The sequence below is a fragment of the Mustela nivalis genome (genome assembly GCF_964662115.1).
Source record: "Mustela nivalis genome assembly, chromosome: 10".
Lineage (NCBI taxonomy): Eukaryota > Metazoa > Chordata > Mammalia > Carnivora > Mustelidae > Mustela > Mustela nivalis.
In genome coordinates, this window is record NC_139029.1 from 28,810,789 (window position 1) to 28,833,000 (window position 22,212).

The following is a 22,212-nucleotide window of genomic DNA, read 5'->3' on the forward strand; positions in this document are numbered from 1 at the left end:
GGGATATCCTGGGGGTGCTAAATATGACTTTAAATGGCGCATTCTTTGTATAATAAATGACCTCTAAAAAAAACCCCAGTCACTCCCTCCTGTCAGCCTCTAACCACTTCCTATTAATGACAGCACACAGATCCGTCTTAGTTTTGCTAAGTGAAAAATTTATTTTATTTTCACAAAGGCAATCCTCCTCTTCTTCCTTCAGACAAACATAACATCTATACAAAGGCTGGAAACAAATTCTTTACCTGTCATATGTAGAAAAATAGTGTGTCCAGGGTATAGCATGCCATCTTATGAGGAGCAAATGACTTTGGATACCTTTCATTGTCTTCTCTAATAATAACACTAGGTTCAGAATGTGTCTTGACATTTGAGTGCTTTGGATTTTTTTCTTCAGATTTCCTAGGTATTTTTGAATAGCACAAGCATGATACATGATTTTCTAATTAAGACAGTTTTGCAGTGGCTTCTGTTAGTAGAATAAGGCAGAGACATGGCTTTCACTTTGGGAAATGAAAATATGGTGAAGATACTTATAAGATTGCAAAAAGAAAATTGTACAATGGGTGATATAGACAGCACCAGCACTGTAACGTTTGAGTCGAAGTTGAGATTCTTTCCTTGGAGCCAGGTGGGGCTGTGTACAGACTGTCTTGTAAAGAGGAAGTATTCCAAACATATAAATATTTAAATTGTTTAACTGTAAGTTATTGTACTTAGTTTGCCAGAACATTTTAGCAAAGGGAGACAGTGTGATAAAATATATTGATTTAAAATCAGACAAACAAAAGTTCAGATGTCAGTTCATCCTCTTACTTGGTGACTTTGGACAAAATAACTTGAATTTTCTGAGCCTCAAGTTCTTTTTAAAAAGTTATTTTTTATTTATAATCTAAAAAAATTTGAGTACAGGTGACACAATGTTATGAGCCCCATGTTCTTGCTTTATAAAAATCCCCATTTATAATATTAATTAATAATATATAATATGTTAACTAATCCTAATAATATTATCAGGATTAAATGAAGTAACAGATGTGAAGGTGCTTTCTAGTAGCCACTCAATAAATATGTATTGTAGTATTGGTATAGTATATTATAATAAATGCCCTTCCAAGCAAGTCTTTGGCTGTCACAGCTCAAGGCTTCTCCACAGTAAGGGGTGTGTCATCATCATCTTTGTGTCTCCTGTGTTTAGCATGATGCTCTGTGTTTTTAAATTGAATGAATGAAATGTCTATTTCAGAAGAGAGCCCTGCTCCAGAGGGAGCTCTGGCTTAGTCTCCCCTGGAGAGTACTATCCGTTTTCCTTCTGTTGCACTTATTCCTTTCAGCAAATGCTGATACATTTCACATGTCAAGAAAAGTTCTCTTGACCCTACATCTCTCTCTCTCTGCTTTTGTTTTATAGCAAAATTCCTTGAGTAGTTTTTACTTTGTTGTCATTAATTCTCTTCTCCCAGTCTTTTTTACATTTAACTTTTAAAAATTATAAAAATTAAAATATAGTTGACACATTATATTAGTTTCAGGTGGAGAACATAATAATTTGATATTTGCATGTATTGTGAAATGATTACTACAGTGAAGTCTGGTTAACATTTGTCACCTTATATAGTTACCAAAAGATTTTTTTTTTCTTTCTTTCTTGTGATGAGCACATTTAAGATATACTCTCTTAACAACTTTCACTTATCCATTTTAAATTTTTAACTGTAGTCATTTTTAACATGTAGTCACCATGCTATTCATCATATCCCTATAAATCCCATTCCTCTTGAATCACAACCAGCCAGCATTTTCTGGCATCAAAACTGCCCTTATTAAAGTCACCAGCAACCTCTACATTGCTAAATCCAGTGGTCCATTCTCAATTCTCATCATGACATCTGAAGAGCTTTGGCATGGTTAATTACTAGTTTTTTTTTTTTTTTAAGATTTTATTTTTATGTAATCTCTATATCTTACATGGGGCTCAAACCTATAACCCTGAGCCCAAGAGTCACATGCTTCACCAACTGAACCAGCCAGGCACCCCTAATTATCACTTCTTAAAACACTTCCTTCCCCTGTCTTCTGGGGCATCATGCTCTTTTGGTTTTCCTAATCCATTGGCTTCTCTTTTGGTGGTTCTTCCTCTTCCCCATATAATGTTGCAGGGTTTCCAGCACTGAATCCATGCGCTTGATCTTTTCTCTCTGTTCACTCCCCAGGTGATCTCATCTAGTTTCCTGGCTTTGAAACTCATCCTGGATCTCTCCCAGAACTCTAGATTCGTATATTCAGTTGCATTTTCAGAGTTCTACTGAACTATCAACTAGGTGCTTCAAACTCACTGCATCCAAAAGAGAATTCCTGCCTGTAACCCACCCCCCTGCCCCAAAGAAAGAACAACTACAACCACCAGTGAGTCCCAAACCCTCTGCGTCTCTGGCAGTCTTTTCCATCTCAGGAAGTAGCAGTTCTGTTCATTCAGTTTCTCAGGCCAAAACTCTTGGAGCCATGACTCTATCCTTTCTGTGCTCACCTCACGTCCAGTCTATGAGCAAATCGTGATGACTCTTTCTTTATAATTTACCCAGAATATGGCCACATCTCACCAGCTCTATCACCACACTCTGGTCCCAGCTATTGTTTTTCAGCCACCAGTTTTCACTTGGCTTATTGGAACAGCATTTTAACTAGTGGCCCAGCTCCCATCCTTGCCAAGTCTGTTCTCAGTATAGCAGCAGGTGATTCTTTTAAGAACCTAAGTTAAATCATGTCATTCTCTCACACAAAACATTCCTACTTCCCTTAGAATAAAAGCCAAAGTCTTTATAAGTAAGTGGTTTATACAGCTATCGGTAGTCTGATAATCTCTCTTGCTTCATCTCTTGACATTCTCCCCTTCTCTCTGTGAGCTCCAACCAATAGAGTTTTCTCCATGTTCCCTGAGCACAACATACCTACTTTTGCCTCGGGATTTTTGCACTTGCTTCTTAAAAAGTTTGGCTCATTTTTCCTCTAGATAGCCATATGGTTTGTTAGCTCATATTCTTTAGATCTCTGCTTAAATACCATCTTATTAGAGACACCTTGCCTGAACATCTTATACATGAAACTGGAAACTTGATCCCACTGGCACTCCCTTCTCTTCTTCATCTCTTTTAGTATTCTCCATTGTATTTTTGTGACAAACTATGAATTTGCTAGCTTGTTTGTATTTATTTTCCATCTTCTCCTACTGGTATATAAGTGTGAGAGCAAGGTCTTTGTTTTGTTCACTCCTGTGTTCCCAATGTCTAGAACAGTGCCTGGAATATAGTAAACAGTAAATATTTGATGAACGAGGTATAGGTAAGCACAAAATTATAGATGATCTGGATGCCATATTAAAATATTCATATTGTATTTGTTCCCCTCAAGGGCCCTTTATCATCTTTTTGGTTAGTAGATAATTCGGATCTAAAACACTTCCCTTTTATTTATTTATTTTTAAAGATGCAACTTTGGGGAAAATAAAGGTTGGGCTGCCTGGGTGGTTCAGTTGGTTAAGTGTCTGACTCTTGTTTTCAGTTCAGGTCATGATCTCAGGGTTGTGAGATCAAGCCCTGCATTGTGCTCTATGCTTGGCTTTGAGCCCCTGCTTAAGACTCTTTCTCTCGGGGTGCCTGGGTGGCTCAGTGGGTTAAAGCCTCTGCCTTCTGCTCGGGTCATGATCTCAGGGTCCTGGGATGGAGCCCCACATCAGGACCTCTGCTCAGCAGGGTGACAGCTTCCTCCTCTCTCTCTGCCTGCCTCTCTGCCTACTTGTGATTTCTGTCTGTCAAATAAAAAAAAAAAAAAGACTCTTGCTCTCTCTCTGCCCCTCCCCTTCTAAAAAATTTAATAAAATAAATAAAGGTAACTTTATTTATTATAAAATAACAGGTATTAAGGCAATTTGCATTTTTTAAAGCTTATTTGTGAGAGAATATAGCATATTTACATACCATAGTGTAAAAGGCACCTTAGGAATGAATAGGAGCTAGATTGTTAACAAGCGAAGCTATAACTCTTCCCTGAGTGGAAGTTGTCACAGAGGGTATTAGATGTGCTCCAGGCTGTTGGGTTATGTTGTTTGTCCATACTTTATTTTATAAAATATCTCTTCAGAGAAAAGTAAATGGAAAGAGGAGTGGTGGTACTGTGAGGCCTTTGCATATTCAACTTAGGTTGTGTGAACTTTCTAGTCTTTCCGTGCATTACGTTTGCTAAATTATATATAAATTGTGTACAACAAAACTCACCCTTTTGGGCATACAATCCAGTAAGTTTTGACAAATGTATACAGTCATGGAACCATCGCAGCAAAAGTTCCCTTGTGTTTTTTTGTAGTCACTTCCATTCCTCACCCCCAGGCCTTGAACTACTTACCTGATTTCCGCCCCTGTAGTTCTGCTTTTCCATAATGTCATATGGATGGAACCATACAGTATGTAGCCTTTTGTGTCTGGCTTCTTTCATGTAGTATAATGCTTTTGAGATCCATCCATGCTGTTTTATCAGTAGTCTGTTCCTTTTTTATTGCTGTGTTATAGTCCACCATATGGACACACTAGGATTTGTTTATTAGTCCACCAGTCAATGGCCTTTTGGCTGTTTCCAGATTTTCATTATTTTGAATACAGCTACTAATATCCTTCACATCCAGATCTTTGTGTGGACACATGTTTTCACTTTTCTTGGGTAAATCCTAGCAGTGCTACTGCTTGGTTGTTTGATATGTGTATGCCTAACTCTTTTTAAGTAATTGCCAAACTAGAGGGGTTGTGCTAATTTATACTCCCACCAGCCATGTATGAGAGTTCTAGTTGCTTCACATCCTTGCCAGGACTTGATATTGTTGATCTTTTTAATTTTAGTCATTCTAGTTAGGTACATAGTGGTAAAGTGTTTTCAGTTGCTGCTACAGTCTCCATTTTAAGTCTTCATTTGTAAGCAAGCCTTTGTTTCGTTGGAAGGCATTGTTTTCTGCTGTCATTGAGCATCCCCATATTCCCTTGGGCAGCATTAGCTGGATTAGGTGGATTTTCCAGCTCTGAAAACACACTGGTTTTTTGTCCTCCTTGCTCATCTTCATCATGCTGTGTGTCAGATCTATCTCATGGAGCTTGTTGTGTATGTGATACTCTCCATAATGATCTTCGGGTCCCTTGCCTCCTCTTCCTAGGCCATGGGTGTGGAAGGGTTGCCCTCCGACTGGCCAGGGACTCATGGATACTTAAAATACATCCTTGTGTACTTTGCCTCCTCCTCACAAGTGATTCCCTAGTAATTCTGGGACTTTTTTCTTTTGGCTCCATCCTGAAGTCTGGTATTCCAGCCAGGCTGGAAATGGAAAGTTAAGAGCATGACGTCCTCTGACACCCTCCCTTCTTGTACAGGGGTCTGAGGTTTGTTTGTTTAAGCTGAACAGAGGATGCCAAAGATAGAATTTGAGTCAGCTCAGCACTAGCTTAGGCGCTCCTTTTCACTCTCCTGGTTCCTCCTTCCCTTTCCCCTCCCCCTCTGGCCAGTTGTTTCCTGGGCTTTGTCTGAGATACACTGTACAGTTTTAGCCCCATCTAGTACTGCCTGCTGAAAGACAGCGACGAGATGGAGGAGAAGCCGCCAGGAAGTTACTGACAACTATGTGCTGTGGGCCGCTGCCTCTGTGCTGATAGTTTGGGACAGCAGTAACCTCAGGAGAAAGGCATTCAGAGGCCTGCTGAGCTGTGGGCTTGTGGCTAAACTCAGGGAAGGAGGAAGGACGGGCCTGGAAATGCCTCTCTTAGATTCCTCTTACTTACCATCAACCATCTTTATTTTGACCCACGTTCTTGGAATTGCGGGCGTTCTCTACTGGAAGAGATGTGCCAGAGGCAGAGCAGGTAACCTGTGATGGGGAGTTATTCTTTAAATCAGCTGTGGGGCTTTTTGAGGGTGGGGTAAATGACGGAGGGCTTCCTAGTGGCTGTCCTTAAAGGGCCAGTACCTTTTTTCAACTGGGGTGCTGTCAGATCTTCGTGTGTGTGTGGATCTGCTGAGGAAACTGGGCTGTCCTCGGACCAGTGTGAGACCCGAACTCTTCCCCACTGTCTGTGGCTCTCTGCTAGAGGGTGCTGGTTTGATGAGGTGACGTCTGGGCTCCAAGCTGAGGGAAGTGGCGACTGTGCTGACTTGGGTCCTTGCTCCGAGAATCAAGCTCTTCCTTTTCCTACTTTCTCACAATCTTAAAGTGGCTTCTGGACTTTGTTTTTAACCAAAAGCATCTAGTAATTCTAACACCCTCCTCTAGGTAGAGATATGAGAAAACATGTGGGATTGGAGACGTTTCTGGATTTGGTTTATTTTTGGGTGAGAAAAGGTAGAGGAAGAAAAGCTAGTGAGAGGAAGGGGTAAGTGGTATCCTTGCCGAGGTGCCTCTGTTCTCTTTGATAGAATTAAAATGGTTCCTTTCCCCTCAGGCAGCCATATAGTTTACTTGTTTATATAAGTCATCCTGTTCAATTTGAGGAAGTTAACTGCTCCTGTCTCCAGGGAGTCAGCCCCCCCCCCCCATACTTTAAAAAAAAAAAGATGCTAGCAGACCCCTCTTTCTGCTCGTGTTTGCTATTAGTTACATTATATTCCTTTGAGTTCTAAAAGCCCAGTGCAGGAATCAGCCTCAAATTTAGCTGATTCTAAATCTCCATGGTTGAGGATTAATAAAGTCTAACTTTTCCTGGAGTCCACCCTTGCTTGGATCTCTGTGCCTTCAGTACTGTCCTTGTGATCTCCCTGCTACCTGTAAGCCAACGTATTAAGACACTTGTTCCTTTGTATCTTAAAAGTTATGATGCAGACTCGATGACTTATCACTTTACTTTCTATTAAAAGTTCATGAATGCTTGACAGAATTAGAATTAGAATCAGAATCAGTCGTTCCCCAGTGTCCTTTCCAGTAAGTCCCAGAAAAGCTTTTGACTAAATATTCAGATCCCAGCATGTGTCTATATCAGCAAAAACAGACATTTAGAAATATATTTGCTTGTGTGGTGGTGTGTGTAAAGAGGTAGCCCAAAGTGACTTTCCTTTTTGAAATGTAAAGCCTGGATTGGAACTTAGAAAGAAATAGGCAGGCATGAATTATTCGGCCTATATACTATTTCATATGCAATGAAAAAGTAATTACCATCCAGGAGGAGGCTGCTAGTTTCCTTGTGCACTGTGGTAATGACATTTCTAAACCGCTAATTGATTAATATTTTAAAAGTTTATCTTCAGTATAGGATTGTCTATGATACTTAGAAATCGGAGCCATCTCCGATTTCAATAGCCATAAAATGCATTGAAATAAAAAGAAAAATAAATTGGAAAAGCTTTTTATTTCTGTGAAATAACTTTGGTTCTAGTATCTAATAATTAATTGGGAAGGTACCATATTCACTTTATCTGTCAAATTAGATTAGGGGTTTTGTAACTGGAGATTATGGATACCAAAACTTCTGTAGAAGTGCTTAAGAGATTCTTGTACCCATTTATTTTAATTTCAATTTTGAGATGTATTTTATCTATAAGTGTATTTAAAAGGAACACCTATGCTCTCATGTACTACATGCTAGTTGGACATCATCAGAATAAAGTTTCTCCACCATCTCTAAGTATATATTTAAACTGCTTATAAATGTACATTTTACTAAAAAAATGAAGTTTGTATCCTTTCATCTGTTATTTTTAAATTTTTTAAAATTGGGAGTGTTTCCCTGTTGCAGGGAAACTGCCGAACATAGGTTCTGTGCCTGATAAACTCTAGGCAAGGCTCAGTTGTATGGGCTCAGGTGCTTAGTCCTGAGTGGGTAGTACATTGCCAGGTGATGAGACTGTAATATTGGCTGAGTATGTACTAAAAGATCTTGTACTTCTCGTAGCACATTTTTAGTCATATTTACATACTATAAAGAGTATACACAATTTTTAGATATCCAAGGTATTTGACTTTGAAACTATTTCTGCTATTCTTTCAGGCTCTTGTATCCATTTTTTTGAATAATACCCTGAGATTACTGGGCACACTGTGAAACTATTACTGTTTGTTGCTATTCATATGAACCAGTTTATAAAAAAGGGTTCACTGTGATAACGTGCAACATAGAAATAGACTGGATGCTGAGGCTGATATAACTGTAATTAATTAATCTCTAATTTTAGTAAAAATTACTTGACTGGTTATATCATTTAGCTTTAAAATAAGTAACATAAACTTGAACCCATAAAATTGATTTATACTATTAAACACTGCTTTTATTTGTTGTTTTTTTTTTTTAAAGATTTTATTTATTTATTTGACAGATCATAAGAAGACAAGAGAGGGAGGCAGAGAGAGAGGGGCAAGCAGGCTCCCCGATGAGTAGAGAGCCCGACACGGGGCTCACGGGGTTTGATCCCAGAACCCTGAGATCATGACCTGAGCTGAAGGCAGAGGCTTAACCCATTGAGCACCCAGGCACCCCTTTATTTGTTTTTTTGAACAATGTGTTTATATGTTCTATAAGTTGAGTTGCATATAAGATTTGTTTGAAAAAGTGATTATAGAACATAGAATCTTTGGACTATTTATTCTGTTGGTGACTGGGAAATTCTTTTTTAAGTTGGAAGTTGCCTCTTTGTAACTTAGGCACATTGGTCCAAATTCTGCCTGGGAAAGATCAAGTCTACTTTCTCTTCTAGGTGTCACGCTTGCTTAGGTTTGAAGGCTGTCTTTGCCAATGGACACTTCCCTTTCCATTGACTGTATACGATTTGCTAACTCCTTATTATTCTAGTATTCCTTTGAATAGTTAAATGGATTGTTTTTGCTTGGAAAATTTGGAGGCTAGGTGTACATGTGGAGTGGTGAAGGGAGTACAGCAGAAACATAGGAAGGAATCACTGATCATATTACTTCATTTTCCTTATTTGTTTTTTGTTGTTGTTTGTTTTTTTGTTTTTTTTTTCTGGGTGTTATGGGTTCACTGATGAGCTCTGGTTACATAAGTACGTGGCTTTTACAACCACGTTCCCAAGTCACCTTATCTTCAGTGGATGTAAACAAGATACAGAAAGACACAGACCGTTTGTATTGAAATCATATAATACCTGTAAGACAACTTTGCGTTCAGTTAGTATTTAGATATATTTTTTAAGATTTTATTTATTTATTTGACAGAGAGAGAGATCACTAGTAGCAGAGAGACAGGTGGAAGCAGGCTCCCTACTGAGCAGAGAGCCTGATGTGGGGCTCGATCCCAGGACCCTGAGATCATAACCTGAGCTGAAGGCAGGGGCTTAACCCACTGAGCCACTCAGGTGCCCCAGTATTTATATTTTTAAATAGCTTTCAATATACCCTGTCTACTCATATTTACATATATTATCTCATTATTCCCAAAACTTCCCACTGTTTTAGTTTGTATCCTCATTATTTTTCTCTAGGGCTGTTGAAATAATCAATTTCCCCCATACTCTTCCCCACCCCCACCTGTGGCCTAACTGTTGCCAGAGTTACCTTTCTAAAATAGCTGTCTGTATCACTCTCCTGCATAAAATCCATCCATGCTTCCTCTCTGCTTTTAGAAGAAAATTCAAACTTTTCAGCATGACGGGAAAGTGTTTTTATGGAGCGCCCTGGCTAACTCTGTGGGTAGAGCATGTAACTCTTGATCTCAGGGTTATATGAGTTTGAGCCCCATGTTGGGTATAGAGATTACTTTAAAAAAAAAAAAAGTGTTTTTATGATCTGCCCCCTGCCTATTTCACTAGTTCCATTTCCTCTCCTGACCTTACAAGCACCTAGTACACCAGCCTCGTTTAAAAACTTGTAGATCTCTACCCCAAATGCCCGTACCCTCTTTTCAACTGGACTACTTGATACTTGCCCTTCAAGGTAAGTAGTTAGTGCCTCTGGAAAGCCTTCCCCACTGAGGTGAGAGTTCTTCCTCTGTGCGCCAGCGGCACAATGCTAGTGCTTCTTGCTCAAACCTAGATTGTCAGCTTGCTCTGCTTGTCTCTATTGCTCTCCACTAATTACAGTCTGCTAGACTGTAAGATCTTTAAGAGCAGGGACTCTTACTCATTTCAGTTTCCCAAGTGTCTGGGACAAAATAGCTGTCAGTAAATGTTACTCGAACAAATAAAATGAAAGAATTAAGATAGCACTAGATATAAGCTGTAGCAGGGAACTTGTCTTATTCATTTATGTACTTATAGGGCTTGGCTTAGCTTGACATGTGGTCTAAGGTAGGTGCTCAGTATAGATTAATTGAATGATACAGAGTTGCCCTGTGTTTTAGTTTATTAATATCTCACATTGTGGTAACATAGAACCTTTGAATTTTTGCGTGTTTGCCAAAGGATGGATGTGTCTCTCTCTAGGGTCTTGTTTTCTTTATCTGCAAAGTAAGAGTTGGACAGTCCAGTCTCTTAAGGTTCTTTCCATTTCTAACATCCCACTAGGAAAACCAGCTATAATCGCTGTATCTGGACCATATGAAGTACAACCTAAGATTGCATCACCTTTTCTTTTCTCTCTCCTCTTTCCCCTGTTTCCCCTCTCCTCTCTCCTCCCCTTCCCTCCCCTCCCCTCCCCTCTTCTCTTCAGCAGCTCTGTCACACTGCTGAGTCTATTAAACTTAAGATTTGTTATACTTGGGGCGCCTGGGTGGCTCAGTGGGTTAAAGCCTCTGCCTTCAGCTCAGGTCATGATCTCAAGGTCCTGGGATCGAGCCCCGCGTCGGGCTCTCTGCTCAGCCGGGAGCCTGCTTCCTCCTCTTTCTATCTGCCTTTCTGCCTACTTGTGATCTCTGTCAAATAAATAAATAAAATCTTTAAAAAAAAAAAAAAAAGATTTGTTATACTTAAGATTTGTTATAAAATGGTCAGTCCTGGTACATGAATTGCTATTATCTCCCCTCTAGACACTGCTGTGCCTTTAGTTTTCTTGAACTTCATTCAGTACAAGACATAAGTATCCTAGTTCCCTTTTGTCCTATGAGATTTTGTATCACTTTTTGAGATTGTTTTGAATGTTTATCCCTCCATTTATGATATTAGCTGTGCCTCTTCCATTCATCTTATCTAAAAATTTGTTGTAATAGGCTCTTGATAAATAAATAAATGGCCATGTATCTACTATATCTTTACTCAAATAACTAAACCATTAGCTGTCTTAATCAAGATGGAGGCTTTGCCTTTTTCTTTCCTTAGCTTTTTTTCCTACATCTGTGTGGTGTGTAGGAAGACCCTTGAACTTGGAGTCAGGAGACCTGGGTTCCAAGTCCTGGCTTTTCTTTCTACCTTTCTTTTCTTTTCTTTTCTTTTTTTTTAAAGATGTTATGTGTTTATTTGAGAGAGAGGGTGCAAGTGAGAGACAGCAAGCAGAGGGAAAGAGAGAAGCTCCCATTGAGCACGGAGGCCAATACGGGCTCAATCCCAGAACTCTGAGATCATGACCTGAGCTGAAAGCAAACACTTAACCCACTGAGCCATGCAGTAACCCCAGTCCTGGTTCTTCTACTGACTACACGAGATGCTAGACAGGTTACTTACTTCCTCTGCGCTTTTTCCCATCTGAATGAGAAGAATAAAGACTAAGGTCTCTAATTTCCTGTGCTTCTGGCAGTGTGATCATCTGGCCTCCACTTGGATGTGGTGACATGGAACTGTGGTTGAGGTTCTGGGTCAGGCTACCTGTGTTACCATCCTACCTCTGCCACTGCTTGCAGATTGACATCAGTCTGTCTGGGTCTGTGCTTCCTCATCCATAAAGTGAGGTTAATAATACTGCATGGTTGTTTTGAGTTAGTTTTTAGAATACATTCTGTACATAGTAAGGACTATATAATTGAGGGATTTGTTTGTTTGCTTGTTTGTTTTTTAGTAATCTTTACCCCCAATGTGGGGCTTGAACTCACGACTGAGTTCAAGGGTCGCATGTTCTTCTGACTAAGCCAGCCAGGCGCCCCAAGGACAATATAATTGTTTACTATCCTCATGATACTTTTTTCACAAAATATATCATTGAGGACATAGTAATTTCCAATATGCCGCAGGAACAAAATATAAATATTTATCTTTACAGTTGGGAATGAAAAAATGTGAAAAAGCCAGTGTGGGAATATACAAAAAGTTAGTGATATATAATGAATCATTGTCTTACACATTAGAAAGAAAGGCTTCTGTGTCCACTTTAATATCCTTAACAGTGGGTGATTCTGGTATTTAAGGAAATAAATGTATAGCTTTGATTTTCTGTGCTATTGTAAGAAAGCCGATAGTTGTAAATTCTCTGATAACTTCTAGCCATGTGTGGAAATACTGGCTTGGATTTCTTTCACTCAACATTTTATTTTTTATTTTTATTTTTTTACCCCACTTGAATTTTAAATTCTGCAGGTAGCAGTCAGATTCACTTTTTTCCTGCCTCTAACATTGCTGGAAACCCATGACCAATGACATGACTAAAAGTTGGTCAAAAAAGAAGGGGGATGACTTGGTAATCACTGCTCCAGCCGGTCTCCTCTGAATAATTAAGAGCTGACTGTCTTAATCAAAATCTTGCTGTTAGTGGTAGCTTCCCTTTTGAGGCTCAGGACCTCCTAGGAGGGAAGGCCTGTGTCTCCTGGCAGGTAGACTGACCTTATCCCCAGGACTCTCTCCCCTAACTTCCTCAGTCTGTAATGCTTTTACAGGAAATAGATTCTGCTTGAATGCCAAAGGAGTCAGGAGAAGGCCGCCTTTGATTTACCTTTGCAGACCTTACTCAGGGATGATTATTTTGACTTTCAGACTATGAAGTTATTTAGTATTTCTAGAAGTTACCCCACATATTCATTGGGATATGCCCTAAATCTCTATTTAGCTATAGTCAAATATTTTTATTTTTTAATCTTCCCAGGAATATTCAGCCACCTTAAATATATAGCTCCCCCATGGCAGTGTAGTTATTTTGGATTAGGTCCCTCTCAGAAACAGTAGGGTGTAACAGGAGGTGTGGTTTTGGAGCTAGACAAATGGATACATAATCTTGGTCAAGTTATTTAGTGTTTAAAAAATATTTGTTTATTTCAGAGAGAAAGAGAGAGCTATAACAAGCATGCGTTAGTTCAGGTGGGGGGTGGGTGGTGGCGTGGAGAGGGGCAGAGGGGCCAGGAGACAATTTTAAGCAGGCCCCCTGCTGAGCATGGAGCCAGAGGCAGACCTCCCTCTCCAGACTCTGAGATCATAACTTGAGCCAAAACCAACAGTCAGATGCTTAACTGACTGCACCACTCAGGTGCCTCCAAGTTATTTAGCCTTTTTAAAGTATTTTTATTTCCAAAATGGAGATGATAATACCTTAGAGAATCGTTGGGATTAGATGAAATTTTATTTAAAGTTCTTAGCACATTACTTGTAAACTGAGTTACAGTAAATGCTCAGTTAATTTTAGCTTAGGTTATTAGTACATTCAAAATGTTTTAGAGACCAGAATATGAAGACAGAAGACACAAGACTCAAGAAACTTAAATCAGATAAAGGAAAGATTTACTAAAATATGAATCAGGAAACATTTATTCCTTTTTCTTCCCTCTTCCGTATTTCGTGTGCACTTCTCTTCTCAGGACAAGGTAAATTCTAGGAGGACCCTTCCTTTCCAAGGCTGACTAAGAAGAGTCTGATAAAAGGAGCAAACTGAGGAGAGGTATCGCAGGTTATCGGGGTGACTGAGAGAGCTAAGTCAAGGAGAAATGAAGTCAGCCGTGAGTCCTGTTATTACTAAGTAGTAACAGGAATATTAGTTTGTAGATGGGAGGGATGCCCAGTAGGGAGTGAAGAAAGCTGGCAGGACACTGAGGCAGGTCACAGAGCTTGTGTAAATTGAGTGGTCTGCTAGGCAAGCTCGTTTTTACTCTTTTTCACTTGCAGTCTTTGGGACTAGTCTGCAAACTTGCTTTCCTGGATGTTTCTCCCTCCCTGCTTTTAGGAATAGGATTGGAGGTAGCATTAGCCTGAAGAAGTCATTCTATTTAGGGAAGGGGCCAGTGATTAGGCCCTTATCTGCAGTGGGGCCTTTCAGAGTGGTGTGGGGCCCCATCAGAGTGGCAATCCTGCCTTTGACAGAGGCTTGGCTTTTCTAACCCCTGGTTGGGTCAGAAGTGTGAAGAAGCAATAGATGGGCTGGGCCATCCGAATGAAAAAGCCCTTCATTGTGTTCCTTCAACATTCCAGTGTCTGGTACAATTAGCCAAGACTCAGAAAACAAGTTGGACAAACAAGCAAGCAGCCCCCCACTGATGGATAAAGGGATCTCTGGCACCGCCGAGTTAAGTGCTGGGACTGTAAAGACAGGGTGGGAGGGTCTGGGAAGAGGTGGGGATTTGGGATGATATTCCTGGCTGGATGAGGGGACAGAATGGAGCAACAAGCAAACAATATTTTTGAGGTTGATGAAATCTGCCCTGTTAATCTACCTGAGAGGCTGGCTGCGGCTGGGCTAACCAGTCAAGTAAGTGGAATCATTGCAGAGAGACTGTGACTTTTGCCTTTGGGCAGCTGTAAATGTGGGGGAATGGAGCTCCATTTAGAATCTGGGAATCTCTTGGCAGTAGACAGTGTATGGGATTTACTCCATTATAGTATCTGCCATTGGGGGACATTTCTCAGTTGGTTAACATTTCACATGTACTTCTGCCTGAGAAGAGGCCTGCCAGAGGAGCAGTTTGTTGGGCAATGGATGTACTGTTCTTGACTTGGCAGTAAGCTGTTCTACCTTACCAGCTCTTCTGCAACTGTCTAAGATTCACCAGGTCACAAGCTTCTGCTCTGCAAATGGTGGGTAACTCAAAGACCAGCCTCTTTCAGCCTGCTCAGGCTTACTCAATAACTTGGCTGCACTTTTTCATAATGAAGCTCCCACCTCTGTATGCTGCTGTTGGTCTGAAAACACTAAGCTGCGGCCACTTTTGAATAGGATGCTTTTTGCCTTAAGACCTGAACCCCAGTTTTTGGAAGTGCCCTAGGGAGGAGCTTCCTCTCTGACCTCAAGGGGAGGAGGAGGTCATTAGGAAGTGGTGGGTGGAGCCACGACTCTGTACTTCTGCTGTCTCTCTCTGCTCATCGCATAGCCCTTTGGCTATCTATCTCTGTTTACCTCGAAGCCTTTTTTGAGGAGCTGCAGAAGGTGCACGAGTCGCTAGCTGGACATTCTTTGGAATACCCTCCTTTTGGGTGGGGTCAGCAGACACAAGAGTACCATGTGGCCTAGTTACCAAGATGAACACGAGTTCAACGCCCACCTGGTTTGCCGCATGTGCTGTATGGGTTAGTATGTGAAGTTATTTTTCCTTGTCTGGGCCTGTGGATCCCAAATAGCTCCTGTTGTCATTGACTCATAGGAGTATATGGGTTTTGAAGTCTTGGAGGTGTTACAGCCTTTGTGCTTGTTAAAATGTGCTGGGGAATACACGGGTGCCCTACTTCCTGGGGAACTTCTTAAGCTTGTAGTGACTGGCAGTTAAGAGCCTGAGCTTTGGGTGTGGGACTTTTTTATAGAGGCTGAATTCATGCTCATGCTTCTTTTTGCCTGTATCAGGAAACCACTTTTAAGTTATGTTGCATAGTTCTGAGAGTCCAGGGTGTATTTTTAGCAGAAGTTGGTTGGTTACGGAGTCCACCTCTGAGCGGACTGGATGGGGGGGGTGGGAGGGAGGAGTCATGGCCTGGGTTTCCTCTTTCACTTGCTCTCTTCTGCCAGCTATGAGGAGGGAAGAGGGCTCCAGGATGGTCTGAGAACGGGACCTGGGATGGGACGGGGGACCTAAAGAAGAATTGCAGGCTAGGAGGAGTGTTGTGTAGGCTGTGGCTTAGGTTTCCCTGGATAAAGGACAAGAGTTCATTTAAATCATGTTCTGTGATCTTGAGCAAGTGGCCCAGGCTTTTTGGCCACAGATTTCTTTGGCTTCCAAACTGCAGGGTGCACAGACTTGGTGCTGGAATGAGATATCAGTTCGTCCGTTCTTGGTAAAATGAAAAAGGTAAGGAGAAAGTAGTGTGCCTTTCATAAAAGGAAACTCATTTCAAGACCTGTCCTTTACTGTGATTGTCCTTCCTACTTTTCTGGTGTTAAAATGTCCTTTATTTTATGAAAGAATTTTTCTTACGTAGTAGTTTGGTTTTAGATTATCCCTACTTAGCAAAAGAAAAGGTTGACAGCTTTATGTTAGGTTTTCTGGTTTATTTTGGAACACTTACTGGTTTGGAAACTCCTGGATTGATCATCAACTTTGATAATCAAAATAACTTTTGATATTATTTTCTTGAATCTCTAAAGCAGAACAGAATTGTGACCCAAATAGGCAGATTTTTCACTAAAATTGAAATAGCCAGCTATTTTATCAAGGGGAGAGAGCAGAAGAAATCTCAGAAGGGCTGTAGGAGAGCTACAGTTATGATTCTGTCTCCTGACCGCTAGGCCAGTGCTGCCAGATATTTAAGTGCTTTGTGAGAAACAAAGGTGGTATTATAGTAATGTTTGGGGCACATGGAGGGGCGGGTTTCATCTGTTGTTGCCATGCCTGCAAGTCTAGCCTTCTATCTTTCTGGTATCATTGAGATTTCCTTCCTGAGATCTAGAAAAGAGAATCTTCTGCATCTGAAAGTGCTTGGAGATAAAAGGGCCCCTTTTCTCTAACCAACGGAGAAGTTTAAGGAAGTTTAGAATCTATACTGAAAGTTTGGGGGCAAAAACATTCTCTCTCATCATACCCTGTTTAATCCCTCAAGGCAGGGTGGCCTAATGGCCTCTGGCATCACCTGTCTGCTTGGGACTTCAGCCCTATCACTAAATGGCTAGATGAGCTAGGGGAATTGCTTGATCTTTCTATGCCTTGGTTTCCTCATTTTTAAAAAGGGGGTTTAGGAGCACCTGGGTGGCTCAGTGGGTTAAAGCCTCTGCCTTCAGCTCAGGTCATGATCTCAGGGTACTGGGATCGAGCCCCGCATCGGGCTCTCTGCTCAGTGGGGAGCCTGCTTCCTCCTCTCTCTCTGCCTGCTTCTCTGCCTACTTGTGATCTCTGTCTGTCAAATAAATAAATAAAATCTTAAAAAAAAAAAAAAAAGAACAAGGTGTTTTAAAAAAATAAATAAAAAATAAAAAGGGGGTTTAAATAGACCTAACTCAGTGTCATTATGAGGAGTACATGATATTCAAGCCCTTAGCCCAGTGTAAGCTCTGCAGGTGATTTTGATATGACTGGTTCACAGACTGGTATTTGGGAACCATTGACCTAGTCCAAACTCCAAAATTGTAGATGAAACTCAGATTCAAAGAGGGGAGCTGAGTGTAAGGTAAGCATTGTAGACTAGAGGCCAGCAAATCCCAAGTTATAGACCTAATTGTGCCCCTGTGTCACTTTATCCCACTTAAGAGGGCTTCTTAGGGCTTGGATTTCGACATCTTTCAGATGATATTTTGAGGATTCTTAAACCTTTAATCTCTTTGTATCTGTGATTTAGCTTTTCTGATAATCTAATGAATATTCAAGAAACTATTGAGTTTTTCCCCCCTCTTCCCTTTGCCTTGTATGCCTCTCCCTCCATCTCTATGGCTCATTTCTCTCATGACCATGCTTACTCCTGGCTTATTTCTTTATCTAACTTCTGTTGTTTACTCTCAGATTCCCAGTAGAGCAAAGAATTATCATTAATAAAGTTCCAGTTTGTCTGAGAAACAACACAAAACTTTAATTCTGTACTGAAATTTATAGAATTATCACCTCCCTAAACTCCCATTTCTCAGTGTTCACTGAGACATTCTAAGCCCACCAACCCTTGGTGATAGATGCCTGTCACGAACCCCAGTTACAGTTACAGTTTTCACCTTCCTTCTTCCTGTCATTACTCAGGACGGTATTGTGTTGCTTTCTAATAATTTCAAGGGTTGGTGATTGATTAAAAGTCCATCACAGACTTGGATTTGAACCGCAATTGTGCTACTAGGTAACTGTGTGACTTTGGGCAAATTATTAATAAGCCTTTTTGAGCTTCAATTTGAACTATAAAAATAAGAATACATAGTGTGTGCTTGGTAGATTGTGAGGACTGAGTCGAATACTAAATGAAACAGGCCTTGCACAGTGCCTGACGCAGAGTAAACACGATATCTAGGTCTGTCTTATCTCCCAGAATTGACTTATATATGTTTGAGGATAGGAATCATTTATAATTTTGGTGCCATTGTATATTTTTGGTAAGCACAATTAATTGCTTGATCTCTATGTATCTGTCTTCCCCCCCCTTCCTCCCTCCCTTTCTTCCTTCTTGAAGTATAGTTGACACATAATGTTATATTAGATTTGGATGTATGATTCAATAAGTTTATACATTCTTTCTCACCACAAATGTATCTACCATCTGTCACCATATGCTATTACAATATTATTGACTATATTGCCTGTGCTGTACCTTTGATTCCCATGACTTACTCATGGAAGTAAATGGAAGCCTGTATCTCGCTTTCCTCTTTGCCCATTTTGCCCATACCCCTCCCCCTCTCCCCTCTAGCAGCCATCAGTTTGTCTTCTGTATGGGTCTGTTTCTTCAGCCTCTTTTCTTTGAGCTTACATGAAGTAGTGCAAAGTCTTCTGGGTCCAGATGTGACAAGAAGAATTTAGGAAAGCTGTAACTGTAGTTGGGACATCTGAATGGAAATCCCTGCTCCTTACTGAAAAGCAGCCTTTTAATTATCATTTGGGAATACTTAGTCTGACTTTGAAAATACCATCTTAAAGAGTCCTTGTAGATACAACGTTGGTGCATAGTGGGCTTTCAGTATATATTTGTTAAATGAATGAGTATTCTTGAGCACCCATTATTTTCTTAAATGTTGGTTTAAAAAAAAGAGATTTATTTATTTATGTATTTATCTGACAGAGAGAGACATAGCAAGAGAGGGACACAAGCAGGGGGAATGGGAGAGGGAGAAGGAGGCTTCCTGCCAAGCAGAGAGCCCGATGTATGGCTCAGTCCCAGGACCCTGGGATCATGACCTGAATCTAAGGGAGATGCTTAACAACTGAGCCACCCCAAATGTTGGGTTTTTAAGGAAACTTAAAACATGGTCTTGACTCTAAAGAGCTGAAGATAAATAGGATTTACACAGAGAGATATGTAACAATAGGTTTAATATGCTTCGTGTCAAGTAAAGTGAATAAACACAGGCACCTGCAGGCATCTAGAAGTGGCTGGCATAGGTGGAAAGATGTAAAGGGAGAAGTGGGACTTCAACTGGACCTTCTAAGGAGGCTCTAACTTAGATAACCCAAAATGAGGGAGACAGATATTCTGGTAGGGACAACAGAGACAAGAATTTGCAAGTTATGTTTGGAAACAATGATATCAGAATGACCCAGGTGAGTCATGCTGGGGAGAGCCCAAAGATAAAGTTGGAAGAGTAGATTATAAATTTCTTCAGGTCAGAGGCCAGGTATTTATTTCCTCCAACTACCTAACACACAGGGAATAAAAACCAGAATTTAATTTCAAAGGGTTATAACAGACTATGGAAACAAAGGACCTGGACTTGGTCTTCTGCGAGCCACTAAAGGATTTTTGAGTAGAGGGATGATATGGGCAAAGTGGTGATTTCGGAAGATAAGTTGAGATAGGCTGTCTGCTGTATTTCCCACAGCCACACCTGTCAACTGTTAGCTTCAAATCTGTAGCCTCAATTCTGCCTGCTCTTCTGAACTCTAGACCTAACGTTCCAACTGCCAGCAAGAAGGTCTGCTAACACCTCATTTTTCTTCTACTTAACTCAACCTACCCAACACCCAATCTATGCCTCCTAGTTTCCTAATCTTATGATAATACTCCTTCCAGTTGCTGGAAACATTAGGTAACTAACATTTATATATTTATTTTTTTAAGATTTTATTTATTTATTTGACAAAGAGAGATCACGAGTAGGCAGAGAGTCAGGCAGAGAGAGAGAGAGCGAGAAGCAGGCTTCCCGCTGAGCAGAGAGCCCGATGTGGGACCTTGGGATCAGGACCTGAGCAGAAGGCAGAGGCTTTAACCCACTGAGCCACCCAGGCGCCCCTTTATCCTCTTGTCTTAATGCTTAAATCAGGAAAGAACTTGCATATACTCGATGGGTCTGGGACGAAGGATCCTAAAAAAGGATCCTTTAGCTTTGGGGGCACAGTTGTTCCATAAAAACCCTTTTCTAAGGAACTTACAGCTCAGCTCTAAGGCAGGCTACCTGGTCTTGAGAAGTGCTTGTAATCATGTTGCCATTAGTAGTTAAGCTCAGAATAGATACTTGGACCTCTTGCTGCTGTATTAGAAGTCTGTTTTTTAGCTATTGGAAACATAGTAAGTCTGTTTTTTAGCTATTGGAAACATAGTAAGTGTCCATTGTGCCCGTTGCATCTTCAGGTCTAAAATAAAGGAGGCAGTAGAGTGAAAAGAAATCCCATGAATTCGCCTTTTCTTTATATATACATACACATGTGTATTTATATATATATACATATACATACATACATACGTATACATATATATACATATACATACATATATATATATATCCCCAACACAGAGCTTGAACTCACGACCCTGAGATCAAGACCTGAACTGAGATCAAGAGTCAGATGCTTAACTGACTGAGCCACCTGGTACCCCCTGCTCCTTCTTTAAAATGTTGGTTAGTTTAAAAGGAAATTTGTTAACTTTTTGTTTTCCGTCTCTTATTTAACCTGTCATGGTAAACACATTTAACTTTTATAATAAAAAATTCTGAAAAGAAAAATAGCTAGGAAAACTTGTGTCTCTAGAGTGAGACTTTTGTAAAACTAGCAATGGTCATTCTTGGTTATGAAGGTACTAATGTAGTGAGGCAGAATGGGTTTGGTAGAGGTGAAATGTAGAGGGGCACAGCTTTTAGTTGGCTTTAATTTTGTTTTCACATCGTGGCTGCATGTTTCGGCACACAGGTGACACTTATTGGGGTGTTGGGGTTTTTTACATACTGGACTGTTTTCTCCATAGGGGAATTCAGCTCTGATTTCATTCTGTGTGTTTCATTAGCCAGTCTTCTAATCATATATTGACCAGTCAAGAAAGTTTTTGTTTTTGTTTTAGGTCATATCCTGCAGAGCTGTAGCTGTTAGCAGCATTGGGAGATACAAAAAGTAAAGCATAATCTCTTTCCTTAGGAGTTAGTGATCTCATTGATGATGTAAGAATAAGCATATTAAAAGTTGAGGACTCCATATTATTATATAAGTGCTGATTGAGTGATTAGCATGGGAAGTACCATAAAAATTTGTAGGACAAAGAGACTGTTGAGACCTGGAGTTGTCAGGAGAGGCTGCCAAAGTAATTTTTCTCAAGCACACATCTGATCATGTTTTCTCTTATTTAAAAATTTTCAAAGCTTTTTCTTAGCTTCTCCTACCAATTTCTTAGTGGTAAAGTTTGGACTTACTAGCTTATAAGAAAGGTCATGATCGGGGTGCCTGGGTGGCTTAGTGGGTTAAAGCCTCTGCCTTCAGCTCAGGTCATGATCCCAGGGTCCTGGGATCGAGCCCCACATCAGGCTCTCTGCTCTGCAGGGAGCCTGCTTCCTCCTCTCTCTCTCTGCCTGCCTCTCTGCCTACTTGTGATCTCTGTCTGTCAAATAAATAAATAAAAATCTTTAAAAAAAAAAGGTCATGATTTGGCCCATGGCATCCTATCTAGTTTTAAGTCTCTCCACTACCTAATACACATCCTGTCTTTCAACCATCCTTGATTCTGTGCACTTCTCTGAACATAAGTGCCTGGTTGTCTCCATGAATTTGCATTAGGTGAAATTTGCATGTAGTAGCTTTGTCCCTTCCCTTTAATTCTTCGCTAACTTCTCATCTCTTAAGGTTTCGTTAGACTTCCTTCTCTGGAAACTTTGACTAACTGCCCATGTGTCCCTCTCCTGTTCAGGTAGCTTAACCATTTTTCTTCTGTTCTTGAGCACTCTGTGCTTAGCTCTGTTTATAGCATGTATCAAACTGCACTGAAGTTATTTCTTTTCTCTGCTAGACTGTCATCTATTTTATTTTATTATTTTTTTATAAAGTAGTCTCCACATCCAACATGGGACTTGAATGCATGACCCCAAGATTAGGAATTGTGTGTTCCATCAACTAAGCCAGTCAGGTGCCTCGACTGTCATCT

The 22,212-nt window shown here is 40.4% G+C and overlaps 1 protein-coding gene across 25 annotated transcripts in view; it reads left to right on the plus strand.

Moving 5' to 3' along the window:
• Positions 1–22,212, plus strand: part of MACF1 (microtubule actin crosslinking factor 1) — a 339,595-nt gene that overhangs the window by 102,295 nt on the left and 215,088 nt on the right. For 5 of the 25 annotated variants that reach the window (XM_082686969.1, XM_082686971.1, XM_082686972.1 and 2 more), the window contains exon 1: positions 5,373–5,894. The exons of 15 other annotated variants lie outside the window; for them this stretch is intronic. In XM_082686969.1, the coding sequence (XP_082543095.1) occupies positions 5,786–5,894 (109 nt within the window). In that variant the 5' untranslated portion in view covers positions 5,373–5,785. Of the gene's footprint in view, positions 1–5,372; positions 5,895–14,226; positions 14,324–15,056; positions 15,322–15,714; positions 16,035–22,212 lie in introns of those variants that run through there. 5 more of the 25 variants (XM_082686975.1, XM_082686976.1, XM_082686977.1 and 2 more) reach the window with 3 other exon arrangements.